The 27,270-nt window shown below is 43.5% G+C and overlaps 1 protein-coding gene across 4 annotated transcripts; it reads right to left on the bottom strand.

Annotated features, from left to right (window-relative positions):
* Positions 1–535: 535 nt before the first annotated feature.
* EXOSC10 (exosome component 10) lies at positions 536–27,270 on the bottom strand. 4 transcript variants are annotated; one of them, XM_073317130.1, is made up of 25 exons: positions 27,091–27,270; positions 22,932–23,068; positions 22,290–22,413; positions 20,710–20,814; positions 20,185–20,347; positions 15,082–15,193; positions 14,684–14,759; positions 14,357–14,467; positions 13,702–13,845; positions 12,653–12,843; positions 11,610–11,766; positions 10,347–10,495; positions 9,854–9,904; positions 8,919–9,030; positions 8,058–8,108; positions 7,366–7,444; positions 7,040–7,161; positions 6,355–6,450; positions 5,562–5,636; positions 5,015–5,102; positions 3,698–3,771; positions 2,977–3,145; positions 2,411–2,472; positions 1,675–1,751; positions 536–1,060 (listed from the first exon to the last, which is right to left on the bottom strand). In XM_073317130.1, the coding sequence occupies exons 1-25, from the start codon at positions 27,247–27,249 to the stop codon at positions 1,030–1,032; spliced, it is 2,715 nt and encodes a 904-aa protein (XP_073173231.1). In that variant the 5' UTR covers positions 27,250–27,270; the 3' UTR covers positions 536–1,029. The 4 variants fall into 4 exon arrangements, with proteins under 4 accessions (XP_073173231.1, XP_073173232.1, XP_073173234.1 ...); XM_073317131.1 differs by lacking the exon at positions 27,091–27,270 and adding an exon at positions 26,546–27,025; XM_073317133.1 differs by lacking the exon at positions 27,091–27,270 and adding an exon at positions 26,368–26,533.

The following is a 27,270-nucleotide window of genomic DNA, read 5'->3' as shown; positions in this document are numbered from 1 at the left end:
ATTCTCCCACCTGCTGCTTGTCACCAGGCCTATTTTAACAGATTAGGCTCAAACAGGAGGATTAAAAAACAGAGCAGCATTATGCAGTGATGCAGGTCTGAGGAAAGAAAGGACAAGGACAATAGGAGAGGGAGCAGCACCCAGGGGTCAGCGCAGATAACCAGGAGTCCAGAGTTCTAGTATTTGCTCTGCCACTCACTCAGTGTATGGACTTTGCCAAGTCATTTCAATTTGGTGCTTCTTCATCTGCAAAATGGGGATACCGCTTACCTGTCTCACAGTGGCACTAACAAGCCTTCATTTGCCAACACGTGGAACAAGCTTTGAGATTCTCAGACATTAAAGTACAGAGTATCCCAGAAGTGAGCAATGTCAAATAGATCCCTTCAGTCTTCTCCAGTTGTGTTTTAACCTTCAACCTATTTACATGGCTTTCAGTCCTTCTGTTCATTTCTGTAACAGTCAAGCAAAGCAGTAACTGTTGGTTTTCATTCAGTTCAGAAGTACCTGCGCTCTTCTCTTATAATTTCAGTGCTTATTACTGCTTGGGAAGCAAATGCATTTTCTACATTACCGTTGCTTGCAAAACAAACAGGCAGTTTGGCCTCATAGGGACAGTCTGGCTCTAGTTCCTTTGCTGTTACATTTGTTTCGGATTTATTCCCCTATACCTAGTTCAAGTCACAAATATTTGCACATTTGTTGAATCTCTTGATTTCTGTGCTGGCTTTGGAAATACGAACCAGGTTAATCCTACATCCAACTGACATGTCGAATTCTGCTCTTCCAGGTTCAGCCTAACTCAGCATTTGAGGACACCAAATACATTTTCCAACCATTTTTGAAAGTGTAAATATAATAAAGGCCAAAGACAAAACAATTAAAATTGGTTTTCCCCTTTGGAAAAAGCGTTTTAATTATTTTTAAAAGATTTCTGTACAAAAAACTGCAGCAGTGATTGATATTTGCCCTTCCACACTTGACAGAGACTTTGTTCATTGGCAGTTCCCACAGGATCTCTTACAAACACTATCTTTTTGGCCAGCTGTGCCTGGAGCCCCTGCAAAAACAGTTACAGAAAGAATTTAAAATAGCTTTGGTTCGAAGTTCACTCACGATTTAAAGCCTATGAAATGTTTGCAAGGCTGTATTGAGAGGTGGTGAAACAACCTCTCGCGCTATCCCCACCTCAACAGAGAATCAAAGTAATGTTGCTCTTCTGCAGCTACAGGGGATTTATGGGCCACAATGCTGCCCCCCTCTCCCAGAAGAGTTATGCCTGGGAACGGCAAACTAAGTATCTTGGGAATTAGCCTCTACGGAATTCTCACATGAGCCGACACCATTGCTTTCCTTTCTAACTTGCTGGTTAGACGTGTGCTCCCTCCACACAGCCTGACCTTTGGTCCAGGGCTGCATCTCCTATAAGGCTAGCACCACTGTGAGCTCAGGATTTCAGACCCTCTGCTATGGTTGTCTTTATTCACATTAATCTTGGACTAGATTTCTCTGAGGCTGATGTCAATGGACACCTGTAGGTGTTGTGCAGCTCTCATGCTAAGCGTGTCCAGATACTGCTGTGTGGACTAGTATAATAATGGCTTTGCCTATGACTCCAGGGGACTTGAGTGGGGAACACTCCATCACTTTGCAGAGAACCGTTCAACTACATACCGATCACTTTTCCCAGCCAGGTAGGACATGCTTTTATTTCCAGCTGGGTGTTGAAGTTTGTTGGCTCCAGAGAATTTCTATATGAAAGGAAAAATGACCCAACAAAATATATTTCACGTGATACTTCTACTTGTCTCCAACCCTGTCTTGTCTACCATACCTTCAAGGAACACTTTTTGCTCATTTAAGTTGTGAGTTTTGGAGTACAACATATTCTCTCATTCACCTGAAATGAGCATTCCTGACTAGGAGCTTCTGCTTGACATTTCTGTCTACAGATTCCATTGAGATTAAATTTCTACAATTTGAGAGGTTAGTAGAGAGGGATCCTGAACAGGACCTATCCCCTTTTCTTCTCTGATTCATCCCCACCACTGTGCTTCACTTTATTCTGCATCTCATCTCTCTCTCTCTCTCTGTAGAACAAGTCTGGACTGGCATTGAAGTAGCTGCACAGGAAGCTGCATTTCCCACAGTGTCACATGTAAACTGATTACCTGTTAAACTCTACACATAGTTTTAATGATCTGAAAGAGAAGCTTGTGGGTACCATCTGCACATCAGTCAGAGTGGCAGGAAGAGGATGCACATTGGAAGAGGGCTTGTAACAAGCCTTATGGATTATTGATTGAAAGTCTCATCTCAGCATCAAGTGGCTATTAGGGGAGGTTTGGCATGTCTAGGGCCACCTTGTATCACCTTTATTTCTGTTCCTCATTTCCGAGTGTTCCCTTACCTTGCCTGTGTGGGCCTGCTTGGCTGGATCAAACTGGGATGACTGCTTGGATTTGCCGTTTCCTGAGACAGACACGGAGTGGAGAATAATTGCTATTAGAAAGGTTCTTTTAAATGAACAGTAAATTCACACCAATAGCAAGTGCTCTTTGGCTGTAATGAAATATACAGCGCTGTCTTTCCCTCACTATGAAACAGAGTGTACTGCTGAGGAGAGAATAAGCTTTTAAATGGATCCTCATTACACCTGATTCAAGTCTCTCCTATTTTCTACTGCTGCAGGGTTTAATGAAATACATTACTCTATTGTGCAGGAAAAGGAGTCACTGCCTTTGGTAATTCCAAGAACATTTCAACTGGTTTTCTAATTACATGGATGGATGGTGAGCAATCCACTTCACCAGGCTGATTCCTTTAAATCGTTCCCAATTCTTCCATTAGTACAGGGCAAAGACATTACTGTTTGGACATCACAGAGCTCTACGAACCCACACAGCCTTTCTATGGCTCAGCCAGGCAATAGTCTCCACAGCCTGCAGCCTCGTAGGTGGGGAGTCCAGTTCTTACCAGAGAACACTTTGAAGTTAGACTTGCTGTAATCAAAGGGGGTGAACTGCTTTGGCATTTCCTGCTCCTCTGGCTGCTGGGAGGCTTTTGGCCGTTTCTTCTCTTGTTTTGGTGTCTCTGTTCCTGGTTCACTGGTGATTCTCTCCCTCTTCTTGCTGGCCTGTTCCTGCTGTAAAAGCAACACACCCCAGGAAGGAAATGCAATAACCTCTCTGCCTGGTCACACTGGGCTCAGAAGGCAGCTGCCATGGATATCATAATGGGGGTTGAGGGAAATGTTGTTTCTGTTCTGGGATCCAAGGTCTAAGCTGCCTTGCTCCCATAGCAGAGACTTCTCAGATTAGAAATCTGACAATCACAAGACTAGAGGCCTGAAGCTGTTGTTGCTCTATGTACACATTTCAGGGGGAACCGAGAAAGAGGAAGACAGAGATAAGGCAATGGCAAGTATTCTCCAGGATAGAGGAGAGTTGAAACTGGAGTAGGGCAAGGCCCAGCACAGATTCGTTGAGGTCTGAAACAAGGCCTGTTGCTGTGTACATGGTCAGAAGCACAGGAAAGATTCCATCCATAGATTCAGAGGGCCCGAGAGATGTTAAGTGCCCTGGATTGAGGGCAGAGAGTTTATATTTGTGAAGGCTAAAGGGATAGCTTTAGAGATACTTGTTTTGTCCTACTCTAAAACCTGTTTTGTCCTTCACACTCAAACATTTTTACATACCACAGCTTGCTGACGGACTGAGACAATATTTTCTGCTGTTGCTTTGCACTCCTTCTGCACCTGTTCACGAGCGGCTGTGAAAAGAACAAAACAGCGCATGAGATTCACCCAAGAGACATGCAAAATCGCTCTCAAGAAAGAATGAGGAGCTTGCTTTGCAATGGCAATCCTCTTACCCCAGATGCCACATATAGACAATCTTCATGATGTGAACCTCATTCATCAGAAAACTCTTGACCTAAAAAGGGGTCATGATAGGACAGGACCATACCATATCTAGATTATGGGGAAGCCATCTGGCCAATTCCTCAGTAGTCTGTTGGGTGGTGGGGAATGGTTTATTTCAACTCTCACTCCACCCTAGCTCTCTCTAGCCACCTCTTCCTGAAACACTCCCACCTGCTGAATAATTGAGGTCATCAATCAGCAAACTAAGGCATCCTGCAGGGTTGACTCCCTAGAAAAGGTTTTGGGTAACCCCAAGATGACTGACTAATCACTGTTCTGACAAAGTCTTATTCCTCAGGTAGAGAAGGTGCTTAACAAAAATGTGAAGAGTTAAGGGTTTTTTGGTAATAGCTGTGCAGATTAACGTGCCAGCCTTTAAAAACTGGATACCTGCATTCTTTGTGGCAGGGGTTACAGAGGAAGTGAATTTAGAGAATTCAGCCTGGAATACATTCAGTTAAGCACTATTTGCAGTCTCTGGTCAGTGAATGGCTAATACACAAACAAAAGGGATACTGCATGTTAGCACAGAAACACACTGGGAGAGCTCTGCGTGTGGAAGTTTCAAAGCACTAGTCTACAGTGGGCCTTGTTCTACTGACTATATCAGTCCCTCAGTTTCAAACAGCAGTATGTTTTAGCCCATTACAAATATACAAGGATCAGACAGAGGAAAGTGGTGGCCTGCCATGCTGAAAGGAGACTTTCTAGTTAAAACCTATGGGTTATGATGATGGTAGTTTTAATGGAAGTACTCTGAACTACCAAGCAATCAGATCTGCACCTGACTTCCAGTCCTGATCTTTTGCTCCCTGTAAAGGTAAGGAGTCCTATGGGTGTACTGCTGGTAAGGAAGGAAGAGAGAGGAAGACCTCATGTCATTCACTGCAAACCACTCAAATCAGCTAAAATTTGTTTGACTGGCTCTGAAAGGACTCTTGCTCAGAGTGTCTTGGTTGAAAAGGCTGTAGTTAAGATGCAGGGCCTGGATAGTGGTGTTACAGGGAAAGGGACAATCAGGGGTTTGGAAGATCCACCTTCCTCCCCCAGCCCTCTCCTCAGTCTCAGTCCAAAAAAAGTGGGTGTTACCTCTCTGCTGTACTGCTTTCTTTTTGGCTTCTTCTTTTGCCTCCTTCTGCAGTTGTGCCTGACTCACCAACTTCCACCGATTGCTGATCTACATCAAAAGAAAATTAGCCAGGATCACTCACTGTGAAGTCAGACAGAATGGGGGAGGAGTTTACAGACCTGCACCAGCATTCATTTTGGACTACAGAACACCAAATTTGACTACACTGGAGATGACTTTTTTTATTTTGTAGAGAGTCTTGAGCCACATGAATTAGCACCAAAGGATCCAGGCCAGGTATGGTGTCTCCTTTTAATTCAATGTTTTGCAATGTGGGAGATATGAGTGGGCATTTCCCTTGTTCTTTGGAGAAGAGGAATGCTATAGAAGTCTGAAAATGTCTCCCCTTTTCTGAGATGAAAGGGAAGCAAAACGGAAAAAAATAAATCCAAGTAATCTCATGCCCCTCAGAAACTTCCAAAAGAAACCCGGAATTCATTTGTTGTCACCTGGTTCTTTCACAAGGAGCTGAGCAGTTTTCAGAAAATTTGGCCAGTAGACACTCACTTCATAAATTTTTGATGATGGGTCAAACTTTGCTGATTGTGAGATGTGGGCAGGGTTCTGTTCTGAAGGCAGGTACTAGAAAAAGGAAAAGAAAAATGTCTTTAAAATACAGCATGCTACAGGGTGCAGACAGCATAAATTACAGTGGAAGTCACAGACAGCTGAGATGCACACTTAGTAGGTGCTAACTGAAAAAAAGGTCAAATTTAACATCAATCCTACGGAAAGTTAATGGTTCAAAAGAACGTCAGCTTACCCCGTCCAAAATTACAAAACTTGAGGCCAATAGAAATATTTCTATTAAAAGTAAATCCAATGGGAACACTTTTTGATAACATTATCCTCCAGTTTGCAAGTCCAAACACACTGATAAAATACATTTTAAGACATGGCAAACCAGAAATGAAAGATTCAAAACCAAGAGCGAACCAACTAGTTTATTTTCATCTTCAAGCTGAGAGATGTAAAATACAGTCAAAGATGAAAAACTAGATTTAAAAAATGGTTTTAATTGAAGGTATCTAACAAAAGTTAAGAGTTTTAAAAAACATGATTTTTTTAACCTGTTGAAGTGCCTCCCTAACATCCATTTCTGTACAAGTTTCAAAACCAAATCCCATGATTTTCCTTGCAAAATACATCTAGCATATAACCCTGTGATTCCAATAAATGAGCAGTAGCTGTCATGCTAGGCTCTACTAACCCTGCCTTGTGAAAATTCCTGCTCTTATGGGACCTACTACATTGCTCAGTTTACCAGCTGCCATTACAAAATATATACAGTGCCCTTTACCATTCTGAACGGATTTTCAAAGGACTCCATTATGCGTTGAGCCTTCTGCTGTGCTACTGTTAAGTTCTTCTCATTCCCTTCATCCACATCAGGCTCCTTAAGGAATGCAGAAAAACCATTAGCATATAAAATACATAAGTTACATACAGACTGTATATAGAGAATAGCTCCAGCATTGTTTGGAACACATGATGTGTGACCTGAGGCTTTTAAGGGCTAGTAGGGTTAGTAAAAGCCAAAAGACATTTACGACATCCCCTAGTGCTAAAGCTGATACATCATCAACTAGGCTTTGCTTACTTGTGTGGGGGGGGGGGGGGAGGAGGAGGAGAGAGATGGAGGGAAGTGAGATAGGGAACTGAGGCAGTGCTGAATTTTACTTCTCTACTTGACAAGCCCAGAAAGTTCTGTTCTGTAACAGTACCCATTTCACACCTGCTGCTTGTTTTAGTAGTAGGTGAATTTTCAGTTGTATTTCTGGGCTCCTCGGCTTATCACCATATCATTTCCTAATTCACCTAAAGGCCCAGTAAGGGCAGTGACTCTGGAACTGTAAGAAGAGCTAATCCACTTGCCAGCTTCCTACTTGCTGAACACCTGACAGGGAGCACAGCAGTATCTCCATGAATATCCTATTCCTCTGCAGCTACCCTAAGGCCAACCCCTTCATATTACTGGAGCTTACACTGAATATACTGATGGTTGCAGTAGCAACAAGACATGTGGAATTAGGTAATACCCTTGTGCTGTCCATCTCCCCATCGCTGTCCGAAAAGAGGCTCCCACATTCCAGAACTGGTGCCGGTTCTGCAGAGAAAGGAAAAAGTTTCTGGTTTTGAACACTCCATTCCTACTGGATTTGTGTTCTGCTGTGATCTCCCTGGCTCCACAAATGAGCTTCCACTGAAGGTGATATGCTTATTTTAAGGTGTCAAAGAAAAAAAAAAAACTACTTGAATTTTTTCCATATTAGCAGAAGTCAGAGGCTGGCTCCCATCCTTCCCAAATTACCTAAGGCTGAGAGGTTCTGAATATCATCCAGAGGAACACGAGAATTGTCATGAGGTCCAAACAAATGATTCTCCAGCCTCTGCAAACAAATTCAAATTACATATGTGATCAATACAGAACCTTGCTCCGAGATGTTTTAGGGGAATTTACAGAGTGGAAAATGACATGCTAATCACAATTAAAATGTATGGGTGATATTCTAAGGCTAAGTATTTCTAATATAGCTCATCTGCAATTGCACAGTGAATCTGACTCCAAAGGGATGGCTGTGCAAATGGCTACTGGCTAGCAAGAATGCTTTACTTCGTAGACACAAGGTAGATAACTGGGACAGCTGTAGTAATTCATCTGAAATGTTCCTTCTTAAAAATCAGTCAATACAGATTATAACAAACATACACAAAACTTTGTCCAGCAACTGTAGTGGTTACTGATGGAAGACTTATTTACTATAGTCTTGTTTGGAGCTTTTAAAATATTGACTCATGACTGGTACTTTTACAAGCATTATAGCACAAGGATAAAACTGGGTTAACAGAGGGACATGTTTGTCAAATGGAAAAAGAACTAGTTAGTGGACTAGTTAGAATAAAATTACAGTCTTCATGCTTCAAGATACGGACCTCTGCTATGGCAGTTTCTACGAGTTTAGGGTTTAACACATTAGCACGCCAAGCAGATACAGATAGTACCTCTGGGTTGGGCAGAGACCCTTTCTTCTTCACCGTGGTTGCAGTTTCAGACTAAGAGGAGAAAAAATAAATAAGAGAATTACTAATGGTTAACTTTGAAGCATCTAGCTGAGCAGACACAAGCTTCCTCTTATCAATATTTTCAATGCAGCTAGCAGAAGAACAGTTCTACATTTCCCTCCCAGGGGTGTGTGTCTGTGTGAGGATAGGTAAAATTACGAAGCTGTTCACATAGCAGGGCTGTGTTTGTGCTCACGAATGGCTTAATTTCACTGTAGGAGAATGCACTCCACTGTAGTAACAGCAGAAGTGTGCTGACCTATATTAAACCTCATTCCAAGCCTCTAGGTTGCGTGTATGTTTCTGCTTTGCCAGTTGTGTGGGATTTGTCACTGGTGATTTCTTATGTGCATCCAACAAGCTCTTATTCCCTTTGTAGGTAAATGTGATGTGTGTATAAAGGCAGAATAGGGTTATACCCAGAAACCTCTAAGTTGATTGCTTTGCTCAATAGTGAATATTTCTACCTGGTTACTCCTCAAGTTCCCTTAAGGGCCCGAACTGCTTTGAAGTCTGCAGTGAGATTTCATTACGGGGGTAGGAAGAAATGCCTACAGGCAGTGCTTCTGTCTGTATTATAGCATACTGTGCAGTACTCAGGCTTCAAAGTGAGGTTACTGTCTCACACACAAACGGCAACCCCGGCAGCAGTCTTGTACTATAGCCTTGCATGTAGACTATTTCTAGATTTTAATACTTATGAGATCAACAGGAACCTCTGGAGGACAAGGTGCAAGAGATATTCCACAATAAGTCCACATCTTTTGGGTTTTGTTATGTGTTGGTAGAAGATCTTTGTACCTTGAGCAGAGGCATCTCTCGGGCCTGTTGGATGAGGAGATGCATTTCGTTGATCTGTTGGCGGACTAGTGGTGGGATCGGGTTGCAACAAGCAATGATGCCCTGGGGTTCTCTAAAGACATAACGAAAAAAACCAGTTTGCTGTATTCTCAGCTGATAAATCAAACATCCACAAGCAAAGAAGAGTCAACCACATGTAATCAGAGGCCCTCGCTTCACTGAATAAGGCAAATCAGATTAGCCATCACTGTTTATCCAGTACAACTACAAATGTGTCCGTACTACGTTTGGGCACATAAGGAAAGCCCATTAGCTCAGCACCCCCGTGTTCTTTCTGCATCCAGCTTTAATTTCTCTCCTTATCCAATTTATATTTTTCTTATAGCAGGAGTGTAAAGGGTTTTGAAATCACAGATGCAGTTTTATGTGGGATGGAAAATACCAAGTCCTCCAAAAAAATCTTGTTTACAGGAGAATGTTGTGGGTGACATGAGAGTGGTCTGGCACCTATACATTTTCCTTTGAAAACTAAATCAATACCTAGGTGTTAGTGAAATTAATTTCCTCCTAGCGTACTGGTGGAGAGCTCAAAAAGAAGGGAGATGCAATGACTGGCAGCAGTGAGCCCAAGTTTTGCATTAGTAGGCTGTGTATTCCTGACATAAAGACACATGTATAAAGATATCTGGCTTATGCTAGAAGAGCTTAGCATCTTAATTCTTCTGTGCACTGAATTTCTCTGCTCTGAAGAACTAAAGGTAAAAGCAATGCTAATTACTGGGAGCAACAAGCTAACTGCAGCAGTAAGTAAAACAAACACACACGTAAGAGGATAGCCCATCTGGCTGATGGACCTGGGATCAACTTGGAGGACAAGGAAATGACATTCAGAGTTGTACAAAAACAGACAAAAAACAGAAGGCACGAATACATACTTGGGCAGCTCCTCTGCTATCTTCAGTAGCATATGGTTTGGTAGCACGTACCTGCAACATAAAGAGCAGGAGCACTGATATCATGGTAATTGTGTTAATGTTAATCAAACCTGTTTAAAGAGAAATTTCATGGGGGGATGACGACCCCATGTATCATTCTGCACCGGACCCAAGTTTTTAAGCATTGGGGTCAGTTAAGGAGAAATAAATCAGGACTGATCTAGAAAACCATCGAGGCAACCCCCCCACCAATGTGATTTCTGATCTGAGATGTAGGGGGTCAGAGGAACAGATGGGAGGAAGTGGTGCCACTGAAGTACTGCGCCTTTCACTGGACAGTGTCTTAGATACACAGGAAGCACCCAAATCAACCCCTCTCAGCAGACCCAGTGTTTCTTTCAACGAGCTGTACCGCTCTGCAGAGATCCATTCAACGAGCTGTATTGCTCCGCAGAGATCCATTTCAAACTGTGTCTAATGAACAACTTCCTACCCTGTACTCTCATCCTCTTGGCGTGCCATCTTGTCCCTCCAGGCAAATAGCAATTTAAAAGCTGTTAGCTGCTGTGTGTTGAGATGCTTTTTCTGCCTCCTGTAGAGCTCAAGGTAGGAGTCCTCTGAGAAGACGGGTTTGATGTATTTCTGAACAGGAAGAATTAGAGAGATTGGGGATCGATATCAAACAGAGTCATGTACCGATTCCCTTGGGCACTTCCCAGGCTGTGTTCTCTCTGGCACAGAGAATTAAGCACACAAGAGAGGACTGGATGGTTTGCAACAGCGGCTCAGGAATTCAGGACTGAGGAACCCCTTGAGGGTTTTACCTTAAGCATGTGGGGCTGACAACTGTTTCTGTTTTAGTTCCAGCCACACTCATTTTTTCATTTTAATTTGAATACACGAGGCAAGAAAGTTTCCAAGTCCAAGAGCAGCCACAGACATACCAGATCTTTAAGTCATGGTAGATTAGAAAACCACCCACCTCTTGGTCTCACTATGACAAATATACACTGCCAAGTGAAAACTAAAGTTACAGTGTGCTCCAATATCTCAGGCTTTTATTAGGGATATCCAAAGAAATGTGAGTAAATATCGACTCACTTGAAAAGTTTCAGCCTTAACACCTGCAGGTTGATGTGGACCAGCAGCACCGGTTTTGAAGACAACCAAAAGGTCTAGGATATCTAGAGCAGGGGTTCTCAACCTCTCTTTCTGAGACACCTCACCTCCCCTCCCCCCCAATATGGCCCACTTGTCCAGATAAACTCCATGGCCCACTTGTCCACGATAACTGGTTTTCTGCACAAAAAAGCCAGGGCTGGCATTAGGGGGTAGCAAGCAGGGCAATTGCCTGGGCCCCCCGGGAAGCTACTTTGCTCAGGCTTTGGCTTCAGCCCCAGCCCCGGATGTTGGTTCTCAGGGTCCCAGGCTTCAGCCCCATGCTTCGGCTTTCTGCCCTGGACCCTAGCAAGTCTAACACTGGCCTTGATTGGCGGACCCCCTGAAACCTGCGTGTGGCCCCCCAGGGGGCCCTGGAGCCCTGGTTGAGAACCACTGATCTAGAGGTCCCTTAGCTAGTGGAAAAGCCCACACTAGGTGGGAATGGGGAGAGAGTAAGCCTATTTCCAGATATACATACTGAAAATTAGGGATTCTGCCAGAAGGTAGGGAATGGGCCAGGCACACCTTTGGGTGCTTCCAATCCTAGACAGTCTGTATTCTGACTCAGATAATTGGTCCCCAGGTGAAGATTTACCTTCAGGCAGATGTCCCTGCTGCGCTGCCAGACCACCTGCAGCTGAGTGGGCTGCCCGTTTCCTCTTTCCCACAGTGCCTCTCTCACTTTATCATAAATGTAGAGCAGGTAGTGAGTGTCGTCTCGGGCATACTGGATCATTTCCTCTGGCAAAGGGCTGGAAGCAGAGAACTATCACTGTTGCACAAATACGTTTTAGTAGCCCATCCATCATCCTTGCAGTGCCCTCTGCCACAGCACGTAAAGATAAGCTACATCTAGGTCCACCCCCAAGAACAAATCCAGGATTCCTCTCACCAGAATCTCATTTGTGGGCACCATTACGATGATTTTCTCCATCTGACCTCGTCTATATCTGGGAGACCAGGATCCCCAGGGGAGCCACTCAATCAGATGGCAGGGGGTACCTAGTATAGTAATGTGGCTACCACTGTGTGCCTGCACAGCCTACGTACCACACCTGGGCTCTTCGTGGGCCAGGGAGATGGCGCTGCAGAGATCGCTCTCAAACTCAGTCCCTGTACTCATTTACACAGCATTTTTGTCTGGGAGTTAGAATTTTTTAGTGGTGCATCTGTTACAACAGAACTACACCTTTACAATGCTAGGCTGAGCAATGCAGAGAAGGTGGCAGCTTTTGTCGTAACACTACTCTGTAGTTATGCTCTGTTCCTATTGTGTTAAGTCAGCTTCCAAATGTCTTTTGTGTCACTGATTTTAAAAAAACAGATATATTACAGCATTTGGAGAGAGCTTAGTGCTCAACAAAGTAAGGGGCTGAAACAGACAGCCAAGCACAGCGTACCCGTAGGCAGGTGCTGTGCATACTAATTCCACAAATCTGCTAATGCATTTCAGCTCTGTTTTGAAGCCCGTCCCTTTTATTCCAGTTCACCACCACCACCACCGTATTAACCAAAAATCCCAGTGAGCTATGTGGTTGCGGGTAGGTTGAGAAGTGAAACGGTCCCCCATTAACATGCAAACAAGTCCCAAATTTGATTCTTAACTCTAACGCCAAAATGTCAGGATAAAACTTTTACCGAATCCTCCAGTCAGCCAGCTGATACTGCTTGTCAGTTTCCACATGGCAATAGAGTTTTAGCAAGTGGTCCAGGGAGTGCCTGCCAAGGTTGAGGAGACGGGCAGCCTGGTGAGTATCAAACATGTTCACTAAGTACAGACCAAAATCTTTCTGTAGCCACTCCACATCTGAGTCGGCACCATGAAGGACCTGCAAGGCAACACAATCAAATGCATCAGAAACAAGAATGTGAGATGGTAGAATAGCACTTGGGACGAGAGGATAACCAATTCCTTTTAGGGACCTGAAGCGTTGAAGAACCAGAATTAGAAAGTTATGTTTCTAAACCAAGACCTCTTTCCTGGCCTTTCTCCTTTTGCTGCTAGTGGCATAACAGCAAGTACTTGGTTTCACCCAGACCATGTTTCCACACTCAGCCCTCTCAAAAGACAACTGGTAGACTACTGAAAATTTATTTCTCCCCTCTCCCAAAATATATTGTAAAACTCAAGAGCTTTGGAGCTGAGAAGATGCCAGCTAACTGTTCAGTCACATTGTTTATAGTGCTCCCCATCCATTCCCTCCTGTGTTTACACATTTTTATCTAGTGGGCAAGGTCTTTGGGACAGGGACCTTGTCTTCATACTTGTCAGTAAAGCACTTACAATCAACTACAATCAAAATGGTACCTGGTCTGTGTTCAGCACAGTCTGATGGATACAGTCCTGCCTAATACCTCCTGATGGGTGGTCAGATTCATTTTTGGGCCATTGCCAACTAAGCAGTGCTCACTCTCACAACAGTGACTTAGATGTTACTAGCATCTTATCATGGCCTGAGGTCATACAGGCTGATTCAGTGCTCACTGAAGTCAAGGGGAATCTTTCCAATGATTTCAATGGGTATTGGATCAGGCCCATACCGTGGCTCTCCCACTTGTCCCAACCCTTCCCCGGAAGCAGGGAGTGGCCAGGGCAGGAGGATAAAGCATGCTTTCAGACAGACAGAGTTAAGCCAAAATTAAGTTCACCAGGTGTAATTCTGAATAGGTTGGAAGCGTCTACTGACCTTTACAATAGCAGGGTCCGTGAAGGCCTCATTCAGAATGTACATGTCACTACGTAGCTCCAGGGTGTCAATAATGAAATCTTCCATCCGGGTGGAAATCTGCATCAGACATGTCAAGCCCAGGAAACTCCTGTAGGAATGGTGCTATCAGACAAAGGACAGAAGTTAACTCAGAGCCCCTGCAGGAGTGGTACTATGAAACACAGAATAACCAAAGGCAGAGGAAAAGATGACAATAAAAGAAGGAAGGGTTCCTCTAGGCAAAAGTTAATGACATGAACAGATTTCAGGCCTTTGCAATCATTGCTGCTGTCTTAATACGTCATCCAAATTAATTTTGAAATTGGTCCTTTCCAGGGATCTCAACATAACCCAGAGGATCATAGGAAAAATTCAAAACAGTCTAAATTCAATATAAATCTTATTACAATAGAATAAAGTTTGAGAAATTAAAATGACAGCCAAAATCCCATACAGGATAATAAAATGTAGCAGCCTTCCCACATCAGACCTGGGACATATTACCTAACTCAACATAAAAAGGATATGGTACACAAAGCAAAAGATGATGAAAACTAGAAGAAGAATACTATAATATGACCTGCTGAGTGCTAACTCAACATACGTAATTTAAAACAAAGAGCAACATACTCACCTCCAAATCCACAGCAAATTCTTTGCATCTTACAAGCTTTTCATTCAGTTCTACCAACTCATCCAAAGTGGAGATAAAATGGCAGGGTGCGTCCTCAACAGGCCTGTACATCTGACAAAGCAAGTTATTAGATACCCCCTTGTGGGGACATAGTGCTCTCCTCCCACAATATCCAAAAGTTTCTGAATTAAACACTGCTATCACAGCTGTAACTGCTCCCCCCCCCCCAATTGTAACTAGGCTACAAGCAGGGCCTACCACAAACTGATCATCATCTACTTCAACATTTTTTCTAGATTTGATTACTAATTTAATCTGGGCACTAACCTGGAGTTGTGGTTTCTTGAGAGTTTCATCTGGTGGAACAAAGTGTTCCAGTTCATATTGGTAAGGGTGAGCAAACCTGCGCAAATAACAAAAAAGAAATATGCATCATTCCAATCAACTTCACTGAGCCAAAGGAAGTAGTTACCGAGAGATAGCACCGCAATTTGCCTAGTATTGACCAGAAATCTTAGCACAGGGCAGATTTGTTATGCCTCGGTTTAAAAAATTATGAACATATATGGAAGCAGCTACAAGTGATGCAGCATGCATGTGCATAGACACAGAGAAGAACCACATGAGGTGCTGTATGTGACAGGTACATACATAAAGAGACTGCATACAAAATGCATATAAATCTATTGTATTTCCAGCACCCTGTTGCCGATTTAATTTCTTACATGTCTTGTTCAGTCTGCTGAGTTCTCTGTTGATGGAGGAAATCTGCCAGAGCAGCTGGTACATCCAAGTCCTCAGGACGCTCCTTTCGCTCCTGCCTGCTTTTTGCAAGTGCTGAATGACCAAGATGGAAAAATTAGACAAAGCTGTACAAATAATGTGTATTCCTAACTCAAGTTTCTCTCCCCAATGCCTAACCTAAAACCCATTAAGTACTATAAAATCCTGAATGCTCCTGGCCTGCTGCTTTTAAATACAAGATTTCTATCTGTGCCTCATTTTATGACTCAGTAGGAGGTATAACAAGGACAAATGTCACCCCGCAAAGATTAAGTAAGATGAGCAATAAATACTTTGCCAGACCTCTGCTGAAGAGGTGGTAATAGAACAAGAAATTTTTAAAATTTAATCACATGGCATGAGCATCCCAAAGATGAATAATTCTGGCTGCCAAACACTGCTCTGCAATGGAAAGGCAACTAGCAGCTCTACCTCCATTATATGTGCTATTAGAAAGTGATGAAATATAATAAAACAAAAGTCAAATCAACTGTTAGTAGCTAGAACTGCAACTGCATTTTAATGGAAAAATGCTGATTCAACTACAACAGAATGACAGATCACAAAGACTTGGGAAGTTATCGGGGGTGGGGGTCTGAGAACTACTGAAGCTTTTGGTTGCCTTGTGTCAACTATTTGGCTAAGGAAGCCAAAGAAAAGAAGCTCACATCTAATCTTTTTTTCACTATACTAATAAAAAATCCCATTATTTCTTCTAAGCTCAACTGCATTTATGCAGGACCTGGTACTTCTTGACATCAGTAAGAGCCTGATCCCTGATTTTAGCGGGAGCAGGATTAGCTGCAAAATACAGTCTGTGTTACAGATTGTTACATGTGCATCCACAGCAAGACATTTTATATAGACTTGACTGTAATAAGATCATCATCATCATAATGGCATGCCTACTACTTCCAAAGGGTTTTAGTCTCCTCCTGAGGTACACATTTTTAAGATTCAATGATTTCTTTTGGCTTGTGAGGGATGGTTTCTGTTTGAATTCCATTATAAAAATAATAAGTAGGGCTGTCGATTAATTGCATTTAACTCATGCGATTAACTCAAAAAAATTAATCCCGATGAATCGCAGTTTTAATCGCACTGTTAAACAATAGAATACCAATTGAAATGTATTAAATATTTTAGATGTTTTTCTACATTTTCATATATATTGTATTTGGTGTTGTAATTTAAACCAAAGTGTATATTATTATTATAATTTTTACTGTGAAAATATTTGTAAACAAAAGAAATAGTATTTTTCAATTCACCACATACAAGTACTGTAGTACAATCTCTTTGTTGTGAAAAGTTTCAGAGTAACAGCTGTGTTAGTCTGTCTTTGCAAAAAGAAAAGGAGTACTTGTGGCACCTTAGAGACTAACCAATTTATTTGAGCATGAGCTTTCGTGAGCTACAGCTCATTTCATCGGATGCATACCGTGGAAACTGCTTTCTCACCCCCCCCGGAAACACACACATATAAACTCACTCTCCTGCTGGCAATAGCTCATCCAAACTGACCACTCTCCAAGTTTAAATCCAAGTTTAACCAGAACGTCTGGGGGAGGGTAGGAAAAAGCAAGGGGAAATAGGCTACCTTGCATAATGACTTAGCCACTCCCAGTCTCTATTTAAGCCTAAATTAATAGTATCCAATTTGTAAATGAATTCCAATTCAGCAGTTTCTCGCTGGAGTCTGGATTTGAAGTTTTTTTATTGTAAGATAGTGACCTTCATGTCGGTGATTGCGTGACCAGAGAGATTGAAGTGTTCTCCAACTGGTTTATGAATGTTATAATTCTTGACATCTGATTTGTGTCCATTTATTCTTTTACGTAGAGACTGTCCAGTTTGACCAATGTAAATGGCAGAGGGGCATTGCTGGCACATATCACATTGGTGGATGTGCAGGTGAACGAGCCTCTGATAGTGTGGCTGATGTTATTAGGCCCTGTGATGGTGTCCCACGAATAGATATGTGGGCACAGTTGGCAACAGGCTTTGTTGCAAGGATTGGTTCCTGGGCTAGTGGTTCTGTTGTGTGGTATGTGGTTGTTGGTGAGTATTTGCTTCAGGTTGGGGGGCTGTCTGTAGGCAAGGACTGGCCTGTCTCCCAAGATTTGTAAGAGTGTTGGGTCATCCTTCAGGATAGGTTGTAGATCCTTAAGAATGCGTTGGAGGGGTTTTAGTTGGGGGCTGAAGGTGACGGCTAGTGGCGTTTTGTTATTTTCTTTGTTAGGCCTGTCCTGTAGTAGGTGACTTCTGGGAACTCTTCTGGCTCTATCAATCTGTTTCTTCACTTCCGCAGGTGGGTATTGTAGTTGTAAGAAAGCTTGATAGAGATCTTGTAGGTGTTTATCTCTGTCCGAGGGGTTGGAGCAAATGCGGTTGTATCACAGAGCTTGGCTGTAGACGATGGATCGCGTGGTGTGGTCAGGGTGAAAGCTGGAGGCATGCAGGTAGGAATAGCGGTCAGTAGGTTTCCAGTATAGGGTGGTGTTTATGTGACCATTGTTTATTAGCACTGTAGTGTCCAGGAAGTGGATCTCTTGTGTGGACTGGACCAGGCTGAGGTTGATGGTGGGATGTAAATTGTTGAAATCATGGTGGAATTCCTCAAGGGCTTCTTTTCCATGGGTCCAGATGATGATGTCATCAATATAGCGCAAGTAGAGTAGGGGCTTTAGGGGACGAGAGCTGAGGAAGCGTTGTTCTAAATCAGCCATAAAAATGTTGGCATACTGTGGGGCCATGCGGGTACCCATAGCAGTGCCGCTGATCTGAAGGTATACATTGTCCCCAAATGTAAAATAGTTATGGGTAAGGACAAAGTCACAAAGTTCAGCCACCAGGTTAGCTGTGGTTAGCTGGTTACCAGGTTAACTGACATTATCGGTCACTATCTTACAACAAAAAAAACTTCAAATCCAGACTCCAGCGAGAAACTGCTGAATTGGAATTAGTTTGCAAATTGGATACTATTAATTTAGGCTTAAATAGAGACTGGGAGTGGCTAAGTCATTATGCAAGGTAGTCTATTTCCCCTTGCTTTTTCCTACCCCCCCCCACTCCCCCAGACGTTCTGGTTAAACTTGGAGAGTGGTCAGTTTGGATGAGCTATTGCCAGCAGGAGAGTGAGTTTGTGTGTGTGTGTGTGTGTGTTCCTGGGGGGCGGGGGGTGAGAGAGCCTGGATCTGTGCTGGAAATGACCCACCTTGATTACCATGCACATTGTAGGGAGAGTGGTCACTTTGGATGAGCTACTACCAGCAGGAGAGTGAGTTTGTGTGTGTATGGGGGTGGGGGGGTGAGAAAACCTGGATTTATGCTGGAAATGGCCCACCTTGATTATCATGCACATTGTAGGGAGAGCGGTCACTTTGGATAAGCTATTACCAGCAGGAGATTGAGTTTGTGTGTGTGGTTTTTGGAGGGGGGTGAGAGAACCTGGATTTGTGCAGGAAATGGCCCACCTTGATTATCATACACATTGTGAAGAGAGTGGTCACTTTGGATGGGCTATTACCAGCAGGAGAGTGAGTTTGTGTGTGCGGGGGCAGAGGGTGAGAAAACCTGGATTTGTGCTGGAAATGGCCCAACTTGATGATCACTTTAGATAAGCTATTACCAGCAGGAGAGTGGGGTGGGAGGGGGTATTGTTTCATGGTCTCTGTGTGTATATAATGTCTACTGCAGTTTCCACGGTATGCATCCGATGAAGTGAGCTGTAGCTCACGAAAGCTCATGCTCAAATAAATTGGTTAGTCTCTAAGGTGCCACAAGTACTCCTTTTCTTTTTGTTGTGAAAGTGCAACTTACAAAGGTAGATTTTTTTGGTACATAACTGCACTCAAAACCAAAACAATGTAACACTTCAATGCCTACAAGTCCACTCAGTTCTACTTCTTGTTCAGCCAGTCGCTAAGACAAATAAGCTTGTTTACATTTACAGGAGATAATGCAGCCCTCTTCTTATTTACATCACCAGAAAGCGAGAACAGGCATTTGCATGGCACTTCTGTAGCCGACACTGCAAGGTATTTATGTGACAGTTATGCTAAAAACATTCGTATACCCCTTCGTGCTTCGGCCACCATTCCAGAGGACATGCTTCCATGCTGATGACACTCATTAAAAAAAAAAGTGTTAGTTAAATTTGTGACAGGGGAGAATTGTATGTCCCCTGCTCTGTTTTACCTGCATTCTGCCATATATTTTGTGTTATAGCAGTCTCCAATGGTGAACCAGCACATGTTCATTTTAAGAACACTTTCACTACAGATTTGACAAAGCGCAAAGAAAGTACCAATGTGAGATTTCTAAAGATAGCTACTGTACTCGACCCAAGGTTTAAGAATCTTAAGTGCCTTTCAAAATCAGAGGGATGAGGTGTGGAGCATGCTTTCAGAAATTTAAAAGAGCAATACATCGATGCAGAAACTACAGAGCCCGAACCACCAAAAGAGAAAATCAACCTTCTGCTGGTGACATCTGACTCAGAGGATGAAAATGAACATGTGTCGGTCCGCACTGCTTTGTACTGTTATTGAGCAGAACCCGTTTGAACAAGAAATAGGACTGAATGCACTTGCAGGCTCTAAAATTTTAGATTGTTTTATTTTTGAATGCAGTTTTTTTTATATATAATTCTACATTTGTATGTTCAACTTTCATGATAAAGAGACTACACTATAATACTTGTATTGGTGAATTGAAAAACAATATTTCTTTTTTTTTTTTTTTTTACAGTGCAAATACTTGTAATCAAAAATAAATGTAAAGTGAGCACTGTATACTTTGTATTCTGTTGTAATTGAAATCAATACATTTGAAAATGTAGAAAACATCCAAAAATATGTAAATAAATGGAATTCTATTATTGTTTAGCAGGGCGATTAATCGTAATTTTTTAAATTGCGCGATTAATCGTGATTAATTTTTTAAATCACTTGACAGCCCTAATACCACCACCACCTAGCTCAGATTATTATTATTATATGCTACCCAAAGCAAATGAAGCCCTCTCGCCCTGGCCTTCTTACCTTCAGGCAGTGGTTTCAGAGCGTTGGGTTTGACAAAAAGCTTAGGTACAAAGGGAGTGTTGGAATTGTCAATCTTCTCTCGAAATTTGAGCTGTGGTCGAGTGATATTCTTGGCATGTAGCAATCGGAAGGTTTCAGACTTTGTTCTGTGGGATTCTCCACTCTGTTTAAAAAACACATTTGAATGGATTTTGAGATATACTATTAAGACTTTCCCTATATGCATTTGAATATTAAACTCCAGAAACAGTAACGAAAAACTCCCCTGAAATTAAGAGCACAATATCTAAGGTCCATACAACAGCATCTAAATAAGGTGCCCTGAATTCAGGTTAGAGAGAGATCTGTGTGCATGAAATCTATAGCAGAAACCCAGGGATCCTGAATCTGGAGTAAAGGGAGAAGCAGCACAACCAGAAATCTAAAAGGATTTTGGGTTACTGAACGCCCAACCACCATCACTACAACTCAAGCCTAAGCAAAAAGCTCAAGATAATTAAAATCAGCTGACTGTAGAAGTCTCACCTTACGGTTCCAGCTGGAAACTATTGTCTTTGGAAGCTGCATCCCTGCAGGGAGGATAGGCTGCTGGTTCTTGTTCACTCCTGCTGCTTCATCCAGTAAAATACCCTGAAATTCGGGAAAAGAAGCTTAAGCAAAACTGTATGAAACATCCTGTACTTGGCAGTCTAGCCTGACTGAAAGGAGAGAAATATGCAGCTGCTTCCATGCTCATCAACTCTGAATTTTGTAAAGGGAAAGAGTGGCCAAAGGCTAGGTATGAAATTCTAATGTTAAGGATTAGGAGAAACAATTGCCAAGGAATCAAAGGAGAGTTTCTTCAGAGATATTCATGTGCAGATCATCCTAGTCCTACACTCTCCTCTCACATCTTATCCTCCACTCTGCCCAGTTTTGAGATGGGCCAATACAGAGTTAGTCTTGCGTCTAATTTGCTTGGCACAGCATGATAAGTAACCAAGGCCATAAGAGCATTATGGCACCATCTAGAGGCCCTAACTGAGATCAGGGACATATCATGCTAGGCACAGTACAGGGAAATAGTAAGACAGTCCCTGACCCAAAGAGCTGACAGTCTAAATAGAGAAAGGTTTGGAAGGAAAGCTGAAGCCCAGAGAGGTGATGTGACTTGAGCAAGGTCACACCACAGGTCAATGGCAGAGCCAGGAACAGAACCTGGAGCTCCAGATTCTCAACTCCAGATCACATGGCCTTTCTTAGGCATGTTTCACACTCACTTTGCACAATCGTAAATGACTGTATGAGGTTCCAGGCAGTAGAGAATAAAGCTATTGGAGGCTACAGCACCAAAGCCCAATGTGCCATTATTGGGGCCCTGGAAGGACTGATTTAAATGACCGGTTTAAGAGACTACTTTTGAATGTGAGTGGTACTAAGATCTCTGCTCTCAGCTGCATGTCAGTTTAATCAGTTGCCAGCCTGTTTTCTTTATGGCTGGGGTAATTATTCCATCTCCCTTGCTCTCCTGGGGTAGTACATGATACATCTGCTCTGGCACCCACACAGGCAGCCTTCTCTTCCTTGTTTGCAATGGAAACGTTTGATCGACTGTCTCTGGTTTTCAGGAACAGTTGGAGCCCTGGTTTCCATTCCTTCTGCTGTGTGACCTAGGGGAAATCATGTCACCTTTCTGTGTCTCTGCTATCCCTTCCACCTGTTGTCTATTCTATTTAGACTGCAAGCTCTTCAGCCAAGGGACAGCTTATGTGTATGTACAGCACCTAATACAATGGGTCCCTATCTCAGTTGAAGTCTTTAGGTGCTGCTGTCATACAAGTAATCATTCTCGTCTTTACAGGCTCAGTTCCAACCGACTGCTGTGACCTGAAATATAGAAAAGCGACAGACACCTCAGAAAAATGGCCTCCCAATGGGCTGTAAATTTTTTTTTTAAAAAACAAGAGATACCTAAGAAATAGTGCCCATAAGGGAATAAATGTTTAAAATGAAAGAGGTCTGAGAGCGAGGAACAAAGTGTAATTGCTAAATATGTAGCAATTCCTGTAGAAAGAGTGATCCGTTGAATGGTTACAAGCGAAAAAATACAGGGAAAGTTTACTCACCACTCTTTCAAGAATTACATCATTGGAGTCAACCAGCAAATCAAATTTATCTTCCAGCTCTGTTGCTTTGCTGCGATCCTTGATGTGACTGCGACAGCCATGATACTGCATCACCTTGCTCATACTAACAAGAGAATAGTCCAGTTACTCTTTAAATGACATCAAAAGCAGGTATGCTAAAGACTGGACCTATGTATTAAGATTCTTTCTGAGCTCTGGCTACTTTAAGGTTTGCAAAATCAAATACAGACCCTTTAGATACTGTTGTAAGAGCCTTGAACATGAGAAGCTCTGAGAAAGTGCTATTCATTTCCACTGGGTCTATGGAACTTAGATTGTGCCATCTGGTTAGGAAGTCACTTTTCCATCAGCCCTCACCTGCTCAGTTCTTCATCTAAATTGTTACAGCTACTTTACAGTGGTAAATTCAATGACTCAATTTTTATCATTACCATTTAAATTTCATGTATCAGAAAAGCAGCTGACACACATTTTTAAAAAACAGCTGAAATATACCTAATAAAAAAATGTTCATATATTGTTTTATTTTGAAATTTGCAAAGAAGAGAATTCTCTGCCCCTCACTCTGTACCCTATCACTAGGTTTTCACCACTGACACAAGGAAGCCAGAATGTCCTTACCAGTGAAGCAGCCTGTCACCTTGCGTTTCACAGTATGCCCGAAATCCAGGAAAACTGCGATAGAAGTCATATTCATCTCCAGGCTGAGGGAGCCCATTAGATGCCTTAGTAGCAGCCACCACAGTGCCAAGTGCATGCTGTTAAAAAGCATCAGATCATTAAAATATAATTCCACAATTTATTTTTCTGACACTGCCAGATGAGCACACAGTAATCCCATTCTTTGCATTACATTACTATTCCTAAACCAAGACACAACTAGGCCTTTTTAAACGAGAGTTTACAACCATTTCATTCTGAGTTAATGAAACTAATACTAAAAAAAAAAAAGAAAAACCTTAAACTGAAGATGTTTTGGTTTAATGGAAATATTACGGGCACACTAGCTCCAACTTCAGAACTAGGAAATGCTGTCTCTCTAGAGCCATGTCCACACTATAAAATTAAGTCCACTTAACTTACATCCGCATACAGCCACAGCAGTAATTGCATCGTTTATGCGTGTCTACACTTTGCTCCTTGCATCAGTGGTGTGTGTCCTCACCAGGAACACTTGTATGGATTTTACTGTCAGTGTGGGGCATTGTGGGAAGGTTCCTGAAAGCCAGTAACCGTCTATGCAAGTAACGTCATGTCTAGACTGACACTGCGTCGACCTAACTACATTGATTTTTGATTCTATGCCGCTCATGGAGATGGAGTTGTTAAGTTGGCAGGAGCGAAATTTTAAGTGTAGACACTTCCATCGTTAGGTCGAAGCAAGGCAGCTTACATCAACCTAACTCTGTAGTGTAGACCAGGCCTACGAAAAGGTCCCTAGGTGAGGGAATGTGTAGGAATTAAGTTTGTAGAGATGGCAATACTGTGGTTTGTAAATCAGTCCGCAGAATGCTTTGTCATGCTTGAATTAACAGTCCCATATAAACGTCCATCTATATCCCAAAAATCAAGACCTAGCTGCTAAACGCATATTGAAAACTCTTCTTGCAGTAGGGAGAGCATAACAAAGGAGGCTGCTTCTCTTGCACCTACCCTGATGAAAATTTAAGAATAGAGAATCCCACCACTTCAGTTTTCAGAGTAACAGCCATGTTAGTCTGTATTCACAAAAAGAAAAGGAGTACTTGTGGCACCTTAGAGACTAACCAATTTATTTGAGCATAAGCTTTCCTGAGCTACAGCTCACTTCACCGGATGCATACTGTGGAAAGTGTAGAAAAGATGGACTACAAGCCGTCAAGAACACTATCCCTGATAATGTCACGGCTAACCTGGTGGCTGAACTTTGTGACTTTGTCCTTACCCATAACTATTTTACATTTGGGGACAATGTATACCTTCAAATCAGCGGCACTGCTATGGGTACCTGCATGGACCCACAGTATGCCAACATTTTTATGGCCGACTTAGAACAACGCTTCCTCAGCTCTCGTTCCCTAATGCCTCTACTCTACTTGCGCTATATTGATGACATCATCATCTGGACCCATGGAAAAGAAGCCCTTGAGGAATTCCACCATGATTTCAACAATTTCCATCCCACCATCAACCTCAGCCTGGTCCAGTCCACGCAAGAGATCTACTTCCTGGACACTATAGTGCTAATAAACGATGGTCACATAAACACCACCCTATACCGGAAACCTACTTTCCGCTATTCCAACCTACATGCCTCCAGCTTTCACCCTGACCACACCACACGATCCATCGTCTACAGCCAAGCTCTGCGATACAACCGCATTTGCTCCAACCCCTCGGACAGAGACAAACACCTACAAGATCTCTATCAAGCTTTCTTACAACTACAATACCCACCTGCGGAAGTGAAGAAACAGACTGATAGAGCCAGAAGAGTTCCCAGAAGTCACCTACTACAGGACAGGCCTAACAAAGAAAATAACAGAACGCCACTAGCCGTCACCTTCAGCCCCCAACTAAAACCCCTCCAACGCATTCTTAAGGATCTACAACCTATCCTGAAGGATGACCCAACACTCTCACAAATCTTGGGAGACAGGCCAGTCCTAGCCTACAGACAGCCCCCCAACCTGAAGCAAATACTCACCAACAACCACATACCACAAAACAGAACCACTAACCCAGGAACCTATCCTTGCAACAAAGCCCGTTGCCAGCTCTGCCCACATATCTATTCAGGGGACACCATCACAGGGCCTAATAACATCAGCCACACTATCAGAGGCTCGTTCACCTGCACATCCACCAATGTGATATGTGCCAGCAATGCCCCTCTGCCATTTACATTGGTCAAACTGGACAGTCTCTACGTAAAAGAATAAATGGACACAAATCAGATGTCAAGAATTATAACATTCATAAACCAGTCGGAGAACACTTCAATCTCTCTGGTCACGTGATTACAGACATGAAAGTTGCGATATTACAACAAAAAAACTTCAAATCCAGACTCCAGGGAGAGACTGCTGAATTGGAATTCATTTGCAAATTGGATACAATTAACTCAGGCTTGAATAGAGACTGGGAGTGGCTAAGTCATTATGCAAGGTAACCTATTTCCCCTTGTTTTTTCCGACCCCCCAGACGTTCTTGTTAAACCCTGGATTTGTGCTGGAAATGGCCCACCTTGATTATCATACACATTGTAAGGAGAGGGGTCACTTTAGATAAGCTACTACCAACAGGAGAGTGGGTTTGTGTGTGTGTGGGGGAGAAAACCTGAATTTGTGCTGGAAATGGCCCAACTTGATCATCATACACATTGTAAGGAGAGTGATCACTTTAGATAAGCTATTACCAGCAGGAGAGTGGGGTGGGAGGAGGTATCTTTTCATGCTTTGTGTGTATAAAAAGATCTTCTACACTTTCCACAGTATGCAGCTGATGAAGTGAGCTGTAGCTCATGAAAGCTTATGCTCAAATAAATTGGTTAGTCTCTAAGGTGCCACAAGTACTCCTTTTCTTTTCACCACTTCAGTGTTGCCAAATCTGTGGGTTTCCTCTGAATTTTTTCCCTGTTAAGATAACAGATAACTAAATTTAGGGCTGCTTTTGCTACCAGGGCCCATGCATGAGCTAGTACCGGCTGTTTAGCTTCAATTTATCTCACCACCATGATTCTAGTTCTCCAGACTCCACTGCAGGGAATGCCCTAACTCATTTGAGGGGTTATGCTGACAACTTGCCAGGAATAGGAAGACTGCATGAAATTAGGAAAAAAGGAGAATGCCTCCAGTGCCCATGGAGACAACAGGTCCTAGTTTCGGGGGCAGGGAGGGGGGTAGCCATGTTAGTCTGTATCCACAAAAACAACAAGGAGTCCGGTGACACCTTAAAGACTAACAGATTTATTTGGGCATAAGCTTTCGTGGGTAAAAAAGCCACTTCTTCAGATGCATGGAGTGAAAAATTACAGATGCAGGCATTATATAACGACACATGAAGAGAAGGGACTTACCGCACAAGTGGAGAGCCAGTGTTGACAGGGCCAATTTGATCAGGGTGGATGGGGTCCACTCCCAACAATAGATGAGGAGGTGTCAATTCCAGGAGAGGCAAAGCTACTTCTATACCTCTAGTTTCGGGTCCCATAGCCTACACCTCTCCATTTAACAGAGCTGAAAAGACTGACTCACTTCATGCCAACGAGATGCAGCTCGTCCCCCGACTCCCCCGGGGCGAGAGGCGTGAAAGCCTGGGCGCCCTGGCGCTGGGAGGCTGCAGTGGCGAGCTCTGGCGTCTCGTGCTGGGCGGGGGGCAGAGAGGGCGCAGGCCGCATGGGGGGGCAGCATCCCCTCCCCCCAGCTCCAGGCGCTGGAGCAGCTGTGCCGCACCCCCACGCGGTGCCCACGCCGGCTCGCTCAAGCGCCACACATCCCATGGCGACCAGCCCTGGGCAGGAGGAGATAGGCCCAGGGTCACTGCTCCCAGGCCCCGCGGCAACAGGGGCGCGAGGCCCACACTACAACGCCCGGCATGCAACACTCCGCCTTGCTCTCGGCCGCCCAAACGCCACCGCGGCGGGCCCAGAGAATGCTGGGAAATGCAGTCTCGACAGCTTCCCAGCGGAAGCCGAGGCCGCGAGCCGGAACTACAGTCCCCAGCAGGCCCCGCTGAGGGGAGGGGCGGTGCGCCGCAGGGCACGCTGGGAGTCGTAGTCTGCGGCGGCTCCCTCACGTACCTTGACGAAGGAGTCGGCATCCCTGAACCCCGGCAGCACAGTGTCTGAGCAGCCTCCCAGCGGCTCCTCCGTGGCGCCGCTGCCGCCGCTCCCTGTCTCCATTATCTGGCCCGTCTTAACTGCTGCACTGCGACTCCCCCCTCCGCCAGCAGCCGCCATCTTCGACACGCACCCACGTGA

The sequence above is a fragment of the Lepidochelys kempii genome, chromosome 18 (assembly GCF_965140265.1).
Source record: "Lepidochelys kempii isolate rLepKem1 chromosome 18, rLepKem1.hap2, whole genome shotgun sequence".
In the NCBI taxonomy this organism is placed as follows: Eukaryota; Metazoa; Chordata; order Testudines; family Cheloniidae; genus Lepidochelys; species Lepidochelys kempii.
Note: the sequence above shows the minus strand (reverse complement) of the source record. Positions and strands in the feature narration are given on the sequence as shown.

Bases quoted from the DNA above. Each gene is read 5' to 3' on its own strand.
- EXOSC10 (XM_073317130.1), bottom strand. From the start codon at position 27,249: ATGGCGGCTGCTGGCGGAGGGGGGAGTCGCAGTGCAGCAGTTAAGACG. The intron at 13,846-14,356 runs GTGAGTATGTTG...TTTGTCTGATAG, and splicing joins AATTTGCTGTGGATTTGGAG to CACCATTCCTACAGGAGTTT. The intron at 9,905-10,346 runs GTAGGAAGTTGT...TTTATGTTGCAG, and splicing joins CAAGAGGATGAGAGTACAGG to GTACGTGCTACCAAACCATA.